This window comes from Plectropomus leopardus, chromosome 24 (genome assembly GCF_026936395.1).
Source record: "Plectropomus leopardus strain MGB_pleo_1.0 chromosome 24, ASM2693639v1, whole genome shotgun sequence".
Taxonomy (NCBI): Eukaryota; Metazoa; Chordata; class Actinopteri; order Perciformes; family Serranidae; genus Plectropomus; species Plectropomus leopardus.
The window spans coordinates 145,001-162,327 of record NC_142199.1 but is presented as its reverse complement, the minus strand read 5'-3'; the positions used below and the strand labels follow the sequence as shown (position 1 = coordinate 162,327).

At 42.5% G+C, this 17,327-nt stretch overlaps 1 protein-coding gene across 2 annotated transcripts in view; it reads left to right on the top strand.

Annotated features, from left to right (window-relative positions):
• Positions 1–311: 311 nt before the first annotated feature.
• LOC121962818 (adenylate cyclase type 8-like) overlaps positions 312–17,327 on the top strand; it is a 22,829-nt gene continuing 5,813 nt past the window's right edge. Inside the window, exons 1-18 of one of the 2 annotated variants that reach the window (XM_088074431.1) lie at positions 312–1,004; positions 2,238–2,451; positions 2,789–3,072; positions 3,428–3,625; positions 4,052–4,291; positions 4,693–4,921; positions 5,122–5,271; positions 6,757–6,887; positions 7,344–7,455; positions 7,726–7,853; positions 13,066–13,224; positions 13,789–14,023; positions 14,108–14,296; positions 14,377–14,477; positions 14,847–15,048; positions 15,764–15,865; positions 15,989–16,116; positions 17,055–17,136. In XM_088074431.1, the coding sequence (XP_087930557.1) occupies positions 2,419–2,451; positions 2,789–3,072; positions 3,428–3,625; positions 4,052–4,291; positions 4,693–4,921; positions 5,122–5,271; positions 6,757–6,887; positions 7,344–7,455; positions 7,726–7,853; positions 13,066–13,224; positions 13,789–14,023; positions 14,108–14,296; positions 14,377–14,477; positions 14,847–15,048; positions 15,764–15,865; positions 15,989–16,116; positions 17,055–17,136 (2,703 nt within the window). In that variant the 5' untranslated portion in view covers positions 312–1,004; positions 2,238–2,418. The remainder of the gene's footprint in view (positions 1,005–2,237; positions 2,452–2,788; positions 3,073–3,427; positions 3,626–4,051; positions 4,292–4,692; positions 4,922–5,121; positions 5,272–6,756; positions 6,888–7,343; positions 7,456–7,725; positions 7,854–13,065; positions 13,225–13,788; positions 14,024–14,107; positions 14,297–14,376; positions 14,478–14,846; positions 15,049–15,763; positions 15,866–15,988; positions 16,117–17,054; positions 17,137–17,327) is intronic. The other variant, XM_088074432.1, reaches the window with a different exon arrangement.

Genomic DNA, 17,327 nt, shown 5'->3' with positions numbered 1-17,327 from the left:
GGCATTTTTAGACGGTGAGGACTTTACTGTGAAGTGAGGACATTTTTTTTACTTTTAATACTGAGATTTCTGAATATTGTGAATTTCTTCATGACAACCTGAAATATTGTGGAACATCTATGTATACTGAGCGTGTTCCTGCAGCAACACACACACTGTGTGACCTGGTTGGAGGCGGGCCAATCCCATCATGCACCTGGACACACTGTCAGAGTTTAATCTGTCCTATTAATGAGCGTCCATTTGTCTCAGTGTCAGGACTCCTACTGGATTAACCCACACGTCTCCGTCTGTCCTCGCTCTCTGCTCTCTGCTCTCTGTCTGTCCTCGTCCTGTCAAGTCTTTTTTTTTATGTTTCTGGGAAAAAAAACCTGTCTCTGATGACCTCACGACAGCCGTTATCACCTTTGACCTCTTTGGGCCAAATTTGGTGAATTTCTTGGACCGGAGATAAAAACTAAACTGTGAGATGTCAGAAGACAAAAGATTTAAAGATTTGTTTTCTCATCATCGCTGTGATGTTTGCTGTTTTGTCCAAAACGAGCAGAGATGCAAATGTCCAGAAAACGTGAGGACAAATCCTGAAAACTACGAAGATTTCTGAAAGTTTTCACAGATTTCAGCTCGGAGGATGAATGACTGAAGCTGAAGGAGGATTTCTGCTCAAGACAAAGAAAACTTCATGTGAAAATTAAAATCTAAAGGATCCAGAAACTAAAGAAAAAAAGAAATATCAGACAGAAGTTTTTTGAGTTTGGACAAAAAGAAATCCACAGATTTTGGATTTTAAATGTTGAATACAACAAGACAAAGACCGAAGGACCAGAAGAGGACAGAAGCATAAAATAAAAAATTAAAGAAGCATACACAAGAATAAAAACTCATCAGAGGAGAATCAGACTGAAAGAAAGGGAATTAAAATTAAAGCAGCCGAGGAATAAACCGAGAGACGAAGAAAAGAGAAGTTCATTGGGGCCGAACGCTTAGCTGCAAACCTGCAGCAGGTACGTTCACACTCACACGACATTCTCACACTAAACTAAACTTCGTATTTTAAAACTTTATTTTCTGCAGAGCAGGAAAAGTTGAGAGGCGTTATTTTTCTTTTTTAGCGCAGAAATCCCAAAAATGAGCCAAGTGACTGTCAATATTCGATGTGTCCGGTCTGATGACATTCAGGAAGTCATTTTATCCCCGTTTAGCTGAGCAGAGTACTGAATCAGAAATACTACAGTATAAAATCAATATTATTGATCCTATTGGGGAAATTATGGTTTGTTCCAAACATAAAGAATTATAAAACAAGAAATGAAAGTAAGAACTGAGTAAAATGTGCAATAAAAACATACTGAATATGTATATAAAGATGAAAAATAAAATATGTGCTTCTGGAATAATTGAAAATAATATAGATATAAATAAAAACGTATTAGTAAAAATGTAAAAAATAAAGAGAAATACATTCATATATATTTGCTGTATAATATTTATAATTTATATAAAATATAAAAATGTGCATGAGTAGAAGTATAACATAAAATATGTACATTAGTACAAATATAAAATACAGCATATTTGCATTATTAAAAGTATATGAAAAAGTAACCTTAAATTAAAAAATGTTAATTAAAATAAAATCTGTACATCAGTACAATGTACAAAAATAAGAACAAAAGGTTCAAATAAAACATAACATGCATTAGTAAAATATAAAATAAAGATATAAAATAATATAATGTGAAATATACTAGTGCATTCATAAAAACATATAAAAAAAAGTAAAAAAAATATATGTAATTTAAAGATGATGTACATTAGTTAAATATTAAGTAAGATATAATATGTGCATTTGTACAAATATGAACTGGAGTAAACGTATAAAATATGAAATGCAATATGTGCATTTGTAAAACAACATATCTATATTAGTACAAATATATATAATAAAGCAAACATGTAAAATAATAAAATATATGCATTGCTAAAAGTATTCTAAAATGTCCTAAAATAAAAAAGAATTAAAATAAATTATGTACATAAGTACAATTATAAAATATAATAAAATAAGAATAGAATGTGCATAAGTAAAATAGAAATAGAAATGTAAGATAAAATTGTTAAGGAGAGGAAAAAAAAATTAAATTCAAAAATAGTGATGTATAGTGGTGATAGTGATGTCATTGTTTACATACGGAGGAAGAGGAGGAGGTTGAACTCAATCTGCTGGTTAATTAAAGGACTTCCTGCCGAGCTCCGGTGTCGGTCAGGTAACTCTGCTGCAGCCTGATTGGATTAACCCTGAAACCTGCTCCTGACCCACGCCGCAGCCCAGCGGCCAGCCGCGACACGCCATTCACCCGCACTCACATCCTCCAGGCCTGGAAAAGTCCTGGAACTAACAAAAATCCTGGAAATGTGATGTGTGATAAACAACATTCCTGTAAAATAACGGTGAGTTTACTTTCTGCCGTTTTGATGCGTGTCGACGTGTGACCACGTTTGGGCTGATTTTTTTAACTTCTTCATTTTCTCTGCGCGCTCGTCATGGGAAATCACTTTTTAAATAAACTGAATTTTCTATTTATTTTACTGCAGTTTTTTAAAGAAAACAAGGAATTTAAAAAAAATATTTTTTCAGTTTCCTTTTTTTAATTAAAAAAAACTTTTAAAAAAGTTATCAGAGATAAAATTAAAAAATGGTGAGTGATTAAATTGAAATGATTAAAATCACCAAAGAAATTCACCTTTGTCACCGTCGTCATTGTCCAACACTTCCTCCACCAATCAGGTCGCAGAGGAGGAGGTCTTTACCGCTCTCGTAACCATGGACGGCGACGACGGCGGCACGCTGGAAAACGGCAACTGCAAGGCGGCGCGACAGACCAGTGACATTACCTTCAGCGCCAACATAAGCCCCGCCCCCGGCCTGAGGAGGAAGCAACTGCTGTGGCAGAACGCCGTCCGCAACGTCATCGACAAGCACAACATGTATTCGCTGCGGCTCGCCGGAGGCCTCGACCGAGACCGCCACCGCATCCTCGTCACCGACGCCTACATCGCTGAAATCAACAGGTAAACGCCATGATGTCACCAACAGGATGAGATTAAATTCATATTAATCCTAATCTCAACAGTGTATGGATTAATTCATTCAGAATCCTGATCCCAACATTAATCTGTGGATTAATTAATCCATAATCCTGATCTCAACATTAATCTGTGGATGAATTAATCCATAATCCTGATCTCAACATTAATCTGTGGATTAATTAATCCATAATCCTGATCTCAACATTAATCTGTGGATTAATTAATCCATAATCCTGATCTCAACATTAATCTGTGGATTAATTAATTCATAATCTCAGATTATTGCTTTAGTTAATTTAACCTTGTTGGTTATCTTTCCCTGGGTGCGGTCCTGCAGGCAGATTCGCAATAAGGCGTCACGCACCGCCGTCTGGCAGAGGCGGCGCTCTTCAGCCGCTCGTATCCACCCGTCCACTCCGAGGATCACCACGGCAACACGGACGGCACACAGCTTGCCCAGTGACGCAGACTTCTTCGTTTCATCGGGGTCCACAGTGCGAGGAGTCTTCATCCCCGCACTGCAGCACACATTCAAGTAAACACACACACAACACACACACACACACACAACACACACACAACACACACAACACACACACACACACACACACAACACACACAACATACACACACACAGACACACTTCAGGAAATATGAAAAAATTCCAAATAATTTAGGAAATCTGAACAAAATGCATCAAACGTAAACGAAGGTTCACACCTTCATAAAGACGTGATGAACACGGTGGAACATACTGATTTGAATATACTTTAATATTTGAATATATTTACACACACCTGATGATAAAGTTATTATAGCATAATTATAACAGTTATTATACACATTATTAATGATGTTTTAACAGCCGTCCGGTTTCTCCAGGTAAATGTTGTTTTGGGGGTGTGTCCTTGTGTGCGACAGCAGACGGTTTATGAATAAAGTTGTGTTTGTTTGAATAAAGGTCTGCTGACCTGGAACAGCTCTACCAGCAGTTTTCGTCGGCCGATCGAAGGACGTCGCTGGTCGTCACCAACGTCATCGACATCCTGACGCGGCTGCTCGTCTCGCTGCTGACGTGGCCGCCAGGCTGGGCGAGGCTGGCCTGTGATTGGCTGGCCGGCCTGTCCGTCATGCTGTGGGCGGGTATTTGCGTGCTGGCGCTGACCAGGAGGGAAGTGACATCATCACCGCGGTGGCTGAGGTGAGTCGGACCATCATCGCTGTCCGTCTCTTCACGGAAAACTTCTTTTATTCTAGAAAAAATAACGTTTTTCCGTCTTTCCTTCTGGTTTGTTTGACTGAAAGCTTTCAAATATTTGTCCTTCTCCCCGTCTGTCTCGTCTTTTTAATATTGGGGGTTTTTTTTTGGTTATTATTGTATAAAACTTCTCTCCAGTGTCTCAGGTGTCCCTGTGTGTCCCTCAGGTACCTGTCTGTGGTCAGTTGTTTCTCAGATGTCTCAGGTGTCCCTGTGTGTCCCTCAGGTACCTGTCTGTGGTCAGTTGTTTCTCAGATGTCTCAGGTGTCCCTGTGTGTCCCTCAGGTACCTGTCTGTGGTCAGTTGTTTCTCAGATGTCTCAGGTGTCCCTGTGTGTCCCTCAGGTACCTGTCTGTGGTCAGTTGGCTGTCCCAGACGCTGCAGGTGTTACTGGGTGTCTTCAGTTGGACGGACAGCGATCACTCCTGGTACGTCTTCTTCTCGCTCTTCTCCACCTTCACCCTGCTGCCCCTCCCCCTCCTCTGGGCCATCGTCGCCGGGGCAACCACCTCCGTCCTCCACCTGCTGCTGGACGTCTGCTGCCACTATGGCGACCACTCCTTCTTCAGGAAGGTCCGAGCTCGTCCAAACCTGTCTGTACCTGTCCAGGTGTCTGTGATCATGTGACCTGTGTGTCTGTACCTGTCCAGGTGTCTGTGATCATGTGACCTGTGTGTCTGTACCTGTCCAGGTGTCTGTGATCATGTGACCTGTGTGTCTGTACCTGTCCAGGTGTCTGTGATCATGTGACCTGTGTGTCTGTACCTGTCCAGGTGTGGTCGAAGGCTCTGCTGTATCTGGCCATGAATACTGCAGGTCTCTTCATTCATTATCTGTCAGACCGAACTCAGAGACAAGTCTTCTTAGAGACACGACGCTGCATCGAGGGACGAGTCCGCCTCGAGAGGGAGAACCACAGACAGGTAGGACCACAGACGGTTAATCACAGACAAGTAGAACCACAAACAGGTAAACCACAGACAGGTAGGACCACAAACAGGTAGGACCACAGACAGGTTGAACCACAGACAGGTTGAACCACAGACAGGTAGGACCACAGACAGGTAGAACCACAGACAGGTAGGACCACAGACAGGTTGAACCACAGACAGGTAGGACCACAGACAGGTAGGACCACAGACAGGTTGAACCACAGACAGGTAGGACCACAGACAGGTAGGACCACAGACAAGTTGAACCACAGACAGGTAGGACCACAGACAGGTAGGACCACAGACAGGTTGAACCACAGACAGGTAGGACCACAGACAGGTAGAACCACAGACAGGTAGGACCACAGACAGGTAGGACCACAGACAAGTTGAACCACAGACAGGTAGGACCACAGACAGGTAGGACCACAGACAGGTTGAACCACAGACAGGTAGGACCACAGACAGGTAGAACCACAGACAGGTAGGACCACAGACAGGTAGGACCACATGGTCGTGGTCTGTGTTGACTCATGTTCAGATGGTGAAGGTCTGTGCTAACAGCATGGTGCCCCAGATGTGTGTGTGCGTGCGTGTGTCTGTGCGTGCGTGCGTGCGCGTGCGTGTGCGTGTGTGTGTGTGTCAGCTGGTGAACGTTTAACTATGAGGACACTTTGTCCTGGAGCTCAGAGACATTAAACAGGGACAGCAGTGTACCTGCAGGACGCAGACTCACAGATTAATCAGAGATCAGACTTAGATTGAAGTCAGGTTTGTTTTAAATGTCACGTTAACCTGTCTGTGGTTAACCTGTCTGTAGTTAATCTGTCTGTAGTTAACCTGTCTGTGGTTAACCTGTCTGTAGTTAGCCTGTCTGTGGTTAGCCTGTCTGTGGTTAACCTGTCTGTGGTTAACCTGTCTGTGGTTAGCCTGTCTGTGGTTAACCTGTCTGTGGTTAACCTGTCTGTGGTTAGCCTGTCTGTGGTTAGCCTGTCTGTAGTTAGCCTGTCTGTAGTTAGCCTGTCTGTGGTTAGCCTGTCTGTGGTTAGCCTGTCTGTGGTTAGTATTTCAGCTTTCTTAGAGGTGTCCCACAGGGCTCCATGCCAGGACCCTTTTCACCGTCCAATATAAACCAAATTAAAAATGATGATGTATAAAGTCATTAAAATGAGCTCCAGCTTTACCTGCTGCAACATGTCAGTGATGAACACGTTAATGCATGAACTATAATACAGTAATGTATAATAATAAAAATAATAATGATAATAATAATAATAATGATAATGATAATAATAATAATAATAATAATATTCCACAAAATGAGGACTGTCAGTTCTGGTGGGCCACGTAAAGTAATGCTGCTGTTGATGCTAAAACTTTTGTACTTTTTTTCAGTAAGTTCGCTCCTCTTTGACCTTTGAATGCCTGACTGTTCTTAATGTAATTCACCCTTTACGTCCCAAACGTGTCCTCCAGGAGCGCCTGGTGATGTCCATCCTGCCGCGCTTCCTGGTCCTGGAGATGATCGCCGACATGGTCACCATGGACGAATATCTGCTGCCTCAGCAGTTCCACAAGATCTACATCCACCACTACAAGGACGTCAGGTGAGGACACGCAGCTGACCTCACTCAGTCTGAGCCGTGAAGTAAGACCGATGAAGAATTTTAACCCTTTAAATGCCAAGTTATTGTCATGATGCCACTATGCAGCACTGTAGCTGCTCTAAGCAGCTACATTGACTGTGACAGGTCACCTAGTGGAAATAGCATGTATTTCCTCCATATGCCAAATATGGTCAAAATGACCTCATCAGGCGGAAAATAGTCAAAATGACAAATTCATAGTCGAAAGCCCAGAATGACACCCAGGAATAATACATCAAGATATATTTAACTGCTCTGATGGAAAAAAACTAAAATGAGACAAACAGTCTCTAAGGGTTAATAACAGACGGTCCCTAAGGGTTAATAACAGACGGTCCCTAAGGGTTAATAACAGACGGTCCCTAAGGGTTAATTGTGTCGTTCTTGTTGTGAATGTCAGTCTCCGTCTCTCTGCAGCATCCTGTTTGCTGACATCATCGGCTTCACGTCTCTGTCGTTGATTCTTTCTGCTCAGGAACTCGTTAAAACTCTCAACGAACTCTTCGGACGCTTCGACCGGCTGGCCGAGGTCAGGTCACCATGGTAACCACAGAAACCCCATGTTGACCTTTAACCTCCCGTCAGCTTCATGTCGTAGTTTGTGTCATCAGTTTGAGCTCATCGTTTGCGGTTAAATGTCATTTTCTCTCAGTTTTGCTTCATGTTTTAAATGAGAGTTTCGTGGTTTTTGTCCTTTTTTCACGTTTTTAAACAGAACATGATTTCACCTGTGTCCTCTTTAAAAGTGTTCTCGTATTTCAGCTGCTGATGTTTCCTGCGTGTCATTTCCTGTGTTCAGGAGCATCAGTGTCTGCGCATTAAGATCCTGGGAGACTGTTATTACTGCGTCTCTGGTGTCCCCGAGCCTCAGAGAGGACACGCCCGCTGCTGCGTGGAGATGGGCCTCAGCATGATCAACACCATGAGGTACTTTTACTCACGGAACTATACTCACCAGAATATACTCGTGACATACTGTATGTTCAGCTGCACATATGAACTGAGATATGTTCACTGAAAAGTGTTCACCTGCACACACTCAGGTTTACACACTCAGGTTTACACCAGCTTCGCAGAGACGGTGTTGATGGTTGTTAAACTGTTGTTGTGATTGTTGTTCGCCATTGTTGTTGATGTTGTCCTTATTGTCGTTGATGTTGTTATTGTCATTGATGTTGTTGTTGATGTTGTTGTTATTGTCGTTGATGTTGTCGTTATTGTCGTTGATGTTGTTGTCGTTGATGTTGTTGTTATTGTCGTTGATGTTGTTGTCATTGATGTTGTCGTTATTGTCGTTGATGTTGTCGTTATTGTCGTTGTTGATGTTGTTGTCGTTATTGTCGTTGATGTTGTTGTCGTTATTGTCGTTGATGTTGTTGTCGTTGATGTTGTTGTCGTTATTGTCGTTGATGTTGTTGTTGTTGATGTTGTCGTTATTGTCGTTGATGTTGTTGTCGTTATTGTCGTTAATGTTGCTGTTGATGTTGTCGTTATTGTCATTGATGTTGTTGTCGTTATTGTCGATGTTGTTGTCGTTATTGTCGTTGTTGTTGTCATTTTGTCATTGATGTTGTTGTTATTGTCGTTGATGTTGTCGTTATTGTCATTATTGTCGTTGATGTTGTCGTTATTGTCGTTGATGTAGTTATTGTTGTTGTAATTGTCGTTGATGTTGTTGTCGTTGATATTGTCGTTATTGTCATTGATGTTGTCGTTATTATCGTTGATGTTGTTGATATTGTCGTTGATGTTGTTGTTATTGTCATTGATGTTGTCGTTGATGTTGTTGTCGTTGATGTTGTTGTCGTTGTTGTCGTTATTGTCGTTGATGTTGTTGTTGTTGTTGTTATTGTCGTTGATGTTGTTGTCGTTATTGTGGTTGATGTTGTCGTTACTGTCGTTGATGTTGTTGATATTGTCGTTGATGTTGTTGTTATTGTCATTGATGTTGTCGTTATTGTCGATGTTGTTATTGTCGTTGATGTTGTGGTTATTGTCGTTGATGTTGTTGTTATTGTCGTTGATGTTGTTTCCGTTATTGTCGTTGATGTTGTTGTTGTTATTGTCGTTGTTGTTGTTGTTGCTGTTGTTATTGTCGTTGATGTTGTTGTCGTTATTGTCGTGGATGTTGTCGTTATTGTTGTTGATGTTGTCGTTATTGTCGTTGATGTTGTCATGACTGTCGTTGATGTTGTTGATGTTGTTGTTGTTATTGTTGTTGATGTTGTCGTTATTGTCGTTGATGTTGTTGTTATTGTCGTTGATGTTGTTTTCGTTATTGTCGATGTTGTCGTTATTGTCGTTGATGTTGTTGTTATTGTCGTTGATGTTGTTGTCGTTATTGTCGTTGATGTTGTCGTTATTGTTGTTGATGTTGTCGTTATTGTCGTTGATGTTGTCATGACTGTCGATGTTGTTGATATTGTCGTTGATGTTGTTGTTATTGTTGTTGATATTGTCGTTGATGTTGTTGTTGTTATTGTTGTTGATGTTGTCGTTATTGTCGTTGATGTTGTTATTGTTGTTGTTGTTATTGTTGTTGTCGTTATTGTCGTTGATGTTGTTGTCGTTATTGTCGTTGATGTCGTTATTGTCGTTGATGTTGTTGATATTGTCGTTGATGTTATTGTCATTGATGTTGTCGTTGATATTGTCGTTATTGTTGTTGATGTTGGTGTTATTGTCGTTGATGTTGTTGTTGACGTTGTCGTTATTGTCGTTGATGTTGTCGTTACTGTCGTTGATGTTGTTGATATTGTCGTTGATGTTGTCGTTGATGTTGTTGTTATTGTCGTTGTTGTTGTCGTTACTGTCGTTGATGTTGTTGATATTGTCGTTGATGTTGTTGTTGTCATTGATGTTGTCGTTATTGTCGATGTTGTCGTTATTGTCGTTGATGTTGTTGTTATTGTCGTTGATGTTGTTGTTGTTATTGTCGTTATTGTCGTTGATGTTGTTGTTATTGTCGTTGATGTTGTTGTTATTGTCGTTGATGTTGTTGTTGATGTTGTCGTTATTGTCGTTGATGTTATTGTTGTTGTCGTTATTGTCGTTGATGTTGTTATTGTTGTTGATGTTGTTGTCGTTATTGTCGTTGATGTTGTCCTTGATGTTGTCGTTATTGTTGTTGATGTTGTTGTTGTTATTGTAGTTGATGTTGTCATTATTGTCGTTGATGTTGTCATGACTGTCGTTGATGTTGTTGTTGATATTGTCGTTGATGTTGTTGTTATTGTCGTTGATGTTGTCGTTATTGTCGTTGATGTTGTTGTCGTTATTTTCGTTGATGTTGTCGTTATTGTCGTTGATGTTGTCGTTATTTTCGTTGATGTTGTTGTCGTTATTGTCGTTGATGTTTTTGTCGTTGATGTTGTTGTCGTTATTTTCGTTGATGTTGTCGTTATTGTCGTTGATGTTGTCGTTATTGTCATTGATGTTGTTGTCGTTGATATTGTCGTTATTGTCGATGTTGTCGTTATTGTGGTTGATGTTGTTGATATTGTCGTTGATGTTGTTGTCGTTATTGTAGTTGATGTTGTTATTGTTGTCACTGATGTTGTTGTCGTTATTGTTGTTGATGTTGTTGTCGTTATTGTCGTTGATGTTGTCGTTATTGTCGTTGATGTTGTTGTTGTTGTTATTGTCGTTATTGTCGTTATTGTCGTTGATGTTGTCGTTATTGTCGTTGATGTTGTTGTCGTTATTGTGTTGTTATTGTGTTCATTAACACACATCACCGGCACTGCTGCTGGTCATGCGGCACATCCACACCATAAAATTGCACTCAAACCTGTATAAATGTGAACTACAATGTAAATATCAATATATATCTTGCACTCCAACCATTCTTGTATATACTTTAATTCCATGGTTCTGTTTCTTGCACTGTTACACTGTTACTTGTGTTACTTGTTTTGTTTTGCACTGTAAGACTCATACTTTTTATATTTTATATTTTATATTTTATATTTGTATCTTCTATCTTATCTGTTTTCTTTTTCTATATTTATGTTGCACCAACCCACCAGAACAAATTCCTCGTATTGTGTTAACTATACCTGGCAATAAATCTTTTTCTGATTCTGATTCTGATTCTGATTCTGTTATTGTCGTTGATGTTGTTGTTGATATTGTCGTTGATGTTGTCGTTTTTGTCGTTGATGTTGTTGATATTGTCGTTGATGTTTTTATTGTCGTTGATGTTGTCGTTGATATTGTCGTTATTGTTGTTGATGTTGTCGTTATTGTCGTTGATGTTGTTGTTGATATTGTCGTTGATGTTGTCGTCATTGTTGTTGATGTTGTCGTTACTGTCGTTGATGTTGATATTGTCGTTGATGTTGTCGTTATTGTTGTTGATGTTGTCGTTACTGTTGTTGATGTTGATATTGTCGTTGATGTTGTTGTTATTGTCATTGATGTTGTCGTTATTGTCGTTGATGTTGTTATTCTCGTTGATGTTGTCGTTACTGTCGTTGATGTTGTTGTTGATATTGTCGTTGATGTTGTTGTTATTGTCGTTGATGTTGTTGTTGTTATTGTCGTTGATGTTGTTGTTATTGTCGTTGATGTTGTCATGACTGTCGTTGATGTTGTTGTTGATATTGTCGTTGATGTTGTTGTTATTGTCGTTGATGTTGTTGTCGTTGTCGTTATTGTCGTTGATGTTGTCGTTATTGTAGTTGATGTTGTCGTTATTGTTGTTGTCGTTGATGTTGTTGTCGTTATTGTCGTTGATGTTGTCGTTGATGTTGTCGTTGATATTGTCGTTATTGTTGTTGATGTTGTCGTTATTGTCGTTGATGTTGTTGTCGTTATTGTCGTTGATGTTGTTGTTGTTATTGTCGTTGATGTTGTCGTTGATGTTGTCGTTATTGTCGTTGATATTGTCGTTATTGTTGTTGTTGTCGTTATTGTCGTTGATGTTGTCGTTATTGTCGTTGATGTTGTTGTTGATGTTGTTGTTATTGTCGTTATTGTTGTTGATGTTGTTATTGTTGTTGTTGTTATTGTTGTTGTCGTTATTGTCGTTGATGTTGTCGTTGATATTGTCATTATTGTCATTGATGTTGTCGTTATTGTCGTTGATGTTGTTGTCGTTATTGTCGTTGATGTTGTCGTTATTGTCGTTGATGTTGTTGATATGTTGATATTGTCGTTGATGTTGTTGTTATTGTCGTTGATGTTGTCGTTGATATTGTCGTTATTGTTGTTGATGTTGTCGTTATTGTCGTTGATGTTGTCGTTATTGTCGTTGATATTGTCGTTATTGTTGTTGATGTTGTTGTCGTTATTGTTGTTGATGTTGTCGTTATTGTCGTCGATGTTGTTGTTGATGTTGTTGTTTTTGGAATTTTGTATGTTGGTGGTTTTCTTAAACAGGCGTGGTGAAATGGCTCCATTGCGCCCCCTAATGTGTAGCCAGCCCCAATACCCAGTTTAACCCACATTTACGAAAATCGGTACACTCATGTATCATGCCTAGACGCACAAAAAGCCTCTTGGACCCACCCCCAAAACCTAACAGGAAGTCGGCCATTTTGAATTTTGTGCTGATTTTTGGCCTTTCCCAGTCCTCATACTTTTGCTAACTTGTGCTAAAGATTTAATGTTAATCTCTAAAATTTTTACGGTTTTCCAGTTTTGTGACATACAATTTTGATGTCTCGCCATACAACAGGAAATTGTTGAAACTTTGGTGTACATTGTCCGGTCTGCCTGAAACCTCATAGGTTTCATAAGAATCCCGCCCCGAACACATCTGTATAACAACATTCACGAGTCGCAAGAGCACGTAAGCCTTGAGGGACAATTATCATTGGATTTATGTGATATTTACATGGTTTGGTCAATAAATGATGTCCACCAAGATAACATGGACATTAAGTCCCCTCTGCTGCCACCTAGTTGTCGCTGGAAGTACGACACCATGTGAAATAGTCCACTCCAGGGTCCGAACTCTCGTACATTATCTGACTTTCACAGAAATGAAGGACCGCTTTACCTGGTGTCCCGTCAGTACTCCGATATAGGCGGGGGTGGGAGGGCCCTTTCATCGCTGCTTGCAGCTTTAATTGTATGTTGTTATAGTTGTTGTTGTATGTTGTTCTTATTGTTATTGTATGTCGTTGTGTTTCAGGTACGTGCGTCGTGAACTGCAGCAGGAAGTGGACATGCGGATCGGCGTCCACTCCGGGTCGGTCCTCTGTGGTGTTTTGGGGCTTCAGAAGTGGCAGTTTGACATCTGGAGCTGGGATGTGGACATCGCCAATAGTCTGGAGGCCGCCGGCATGGCAGGGTCAGACTCTCATCACGCACCTCTTCACTCATAACCTGACCATCAGGATGAGGAGGACGACTGCTGGACATAATGTCCTTTCTAAATGTTCCCATGTGACAGTGATGTCTGTACTACACTAAAAATGTTTTCCTCATCCAAAACAAGCTCCCTCATTGTTTGAAAGCCACAAAACGGTTTTTATTTGTCATTAAAGAAAAAATCTTTTCATTTTTAAAAATGTGGCCAATTTACATGAAATGTAAAAATGTTAAGTTTCTTTTTCAATGACCAAAAGTTTTGTTGATTATAAAAAATCCTCAATTTCCAAAAACAAACTGAAATGTGAAAATATGAAATGTCCTCCATTCAAAAATGACTTGAAGAAAATTCACCTTTATAAACTTTATAAAATTATCATAATTTAAATGCATCTTTATTGAACACTAAACTAAAATTTAATTAATTTACAAAAAATCTGGCCATCTCACAGTGTCTCACTGAAGACAGTTCTGTCTCGTCCTCCCAGGCAGATCTGTCCATCTATCTGTCTGTCCCACAATGTCTTGTGTCTCGTCCTCTCAGGCAGGTCCACATCTCTAAGGCCACTCTGGACTGTCTCGGCGGGCTCTATGAGACGGAGGCGGGGCACGGCGGGGACCGCAGTGAGTTTCTACGGAAACACAACATCGACACGTTTCTTATCCGCCCAGCGACTCGGGAAGAGGCGGAGCCTCCGAGGGCGCGGCGTCTGAGCTACGACGAGATGACAACGTGGAGTGCGGAGCTGCCATTCGGGGACAGCCTGGGGATGAACTTTGTGAGGACACTGGACACATTGAGAGACAGACGGCACGATGTGGGATGAACTCTGACCTTTCTTGTCTCCTGTGGCGCTCCATAGATCCTCGCCACCTTCACTAACGGCTCGCTGACCCAGCTGCCCAATCAGATCGCAGCGCAGCAGTCGGGCTCCCGTGAAGTCAACAAGAGGATCCGTCAGGCCATGGAGGTTCGCAGCAGCGAGCGCATGAGGAAGGAGCACATCTCCACCTTCACACAGGTGTTCAAGGACTCACACATGGAGGGAAAGGTAATGACATCACTTCCTGTAGGGCGCGGGGCCTGGCCAGCAGACAGGTGAGTGCTAACTGTCCTCTCTGTGTCCCCCAGTACTCCCACATGAGGGACGAACTCTTCAAGTCCAACATGGTCTGTTCCTTCATCCTGCTGCTGCTGCTGATGGCCGTCCAGCTGCTCATCCCAGCCCCCAGGTACACCTGCACACCCCTGCACACACCCGAGACACACCTGAGACACACCTGAGACACACCTGAGACACACCTGAGACACACCTGAGACACACCTGCACTCACCTGAGACACACCTGCACACACCTGAGACACACCTGCACACACCTGAGACACACCTGCACACACCTGAGACACACCTGAACACACCTGTCCTCACCTGAGACACACCAGAGACACACCTGCAGTTGCCTGGACACACCTGCACTCACCTGGACACACCTGAGAAACACCTGTCTGTCCACCTGTCCTTTATGTTTGTCCACCTGTCCTCCTACCTGTCAGTATAATGTGTGTGAATGCTGTCTTGTGTCCACCTGTCTCATGTCTCAGGTTGTGTCCGATGGCGGTTCAGTTCGTGGTCGGCGGCGGTGTTTACTTCCTGCTGCTGGTGCTGACTCTGGGGGAGGAGTTTAAGCATTGCCCCGCCCCCTTGCAGGCACTCTGTTGCTGGGTTCACGAAACCAAGAGTGCCCGTACGCTGCTCACACTCACTGCTATCACCGTCAACTTCGGGGTCGCCACCTCCGACATCGTGAGTCTGAGGCAGCTGTGGTGTTTGTCCTCTGGAGGTCAAAAGTTGAAGTGACACATTGCCCAACATATTGACATTAGTAACATTAGTATTAAGAGACGAGCAACCAGAAGTTGTTGGTTTAAAGCAACAAATGTTTCCTGAAAGTCTTTAGACTCAGCAGGTCATAGTTCAAATGTTGATGCTGCAACTCAAACATCTGGTTGCTATCAAACTCGGCAACTACAGTTTGTTGACAGTCGTTGCTGCTGGTTTGGAGAACTTTGGCAGTGTGATGCATCAACTATCCCCACAGGCAACAGTGTGTTGAGGCAGCTTCTGAGATTTTTTAGTTTTTCAAAACTGTTGATTCTTTGGCAACCAGAAGTCCCTGTGGCAACTTAAACATTTTGAGCAACTTCACTGTGAGAGTTGCCCTATTTATCACTTGGAACAATGTGAACAGTTGGTGTTTTCTGGCAACCCATCCAACGAAGGTCAAAGAAAAAATGTTAAAGCAACTTTTGGGAATTGTCACTTTTCAGGATTGCCCACGAAGCTGCAACTTCCAATTGAAAGGCAACATTGTTGGCCAGCTGTAAAATGCAATTTACCAAGAAGCAACTCCTCAGAGAGGTTGCCCATCAGATAGCCCATTAAGTTGCCCAGTTTCTCCATTGACCAACAACAGAAGACTTTTAGAGTCTGACTCTCTCTCCTTGTTTCTTTCCTCAAGCTGTGGTGTGATTGGTCAGAAACTCACCTGAGCGGCGGGAACTCACAGGTGACCCCGCCCACCTCCACCTGGCCGGACATCAACATCTGCACACACCCTGAGGTCAGCACACAACATTTTGTCCTTTAAAAACATCAGCAAATGTTTTCAAAGAAAACAAATTTGCCAAATTTTTATATCTGGATGAAAACCCACTCGCTGATCATGGAGCTCCGTCTGTTTTAGTTCATGGTGCTGAGCGGCGTGGTCGCCATGGCGACCTGTGCGGTGTTCCTTAGGTTGAGCTGCGTGTTGAAGCTAGCGGTTCTCCTGCTGGCCACCGCCATTTACACCTACCTGATCCAGGCGCACAGGTGAGAGCACAACAGGTAGAACAGGTTCTGTAGTTAGCTGGTGTCAGCAAAACACAGGTGATCTAACGACCTGATCCAGACTCAGGGGTGATCTAACGACCCGATCCAGACTCAGGGGTGATCTAACGACCCGATCCAGACTCACGGGTGATCTAACGACCCGATCCAGACTCAGGGGTGATCTAACAACCCGATCCAGACTCAGGGGTGATCTAACGACCCGATCCAGACTCAGGGGTGATCTAACGACCTGATCCAGAGGTGATCTAACGACCCGATCCAGACTCAGGGGTGATCTAACGACCCGATCCAGACTCACGGGTAATCTAACGACCTGATCCAGACTCAGGGGTGATCTAACAACCTGATCCAGACTCACGGGTGATCTAACGACCTGATCCAGAGGTGATCTAACGACCCGATCCAGACTCAGGGGTGATCTAACGACCTGATCCAGACTCACGGGTGATCTAACGACCTGATCCAGACTCAGGGGTGATCTAACGACCTGATCCAGACTCAGGGGTGATCTAACGACCTGATCCAGAGGTGATCTAACGACCCGATCCAGACTCAGGGGTGATCTAACGACCCGATCCAGACTCACGGGTGATCTAATGACCTGATCCAGACTCAGGGGTGATCTAACAACCTGATCCAGACTCACGGGTGATCTAACGACCTGATCCAGAGGTGATCTAACGACCCGATCCAGACTCAGGGGTGATCTAACGACCTGATCCAGACTCAGGGGTGATCTAACGACCTGATCCAGACTCACGGGTGATCTAACGACCTGATCCAGACTCAGGGGTGATCTAACGACCTGATCCAGACTCAGGGGTGATCTAACGACCTGATCCAGACTCAGGGGTGTTCTCACGGACTGATCCAGACTTGTGTTCTAACGCCTCATCAGAACATTCTCTGTCTCTCAGGTCTCATCATCTCTGCAGGAATGGCGTCTGTGTCATTCTCATGGTCATGTTTGTGGTCGCCGTCCTCTACAACAGCAGACAGGTGGGTTCCACTGGGTTTTAATGGGTTCCACTGGTAAAACTCTGGACTCTCTTGGGTTCTAATGGGTTCCACTGGTTTCACTGGTTGAAACCTGGGCTCTTCTGGTTCTTAATGGGTTCCACTGGTTCCAGTGTTTGAATGTTGGACTCTACAGGCTTTTAAGCGGTTCCACCAGTTGGACTCCTGGGCCT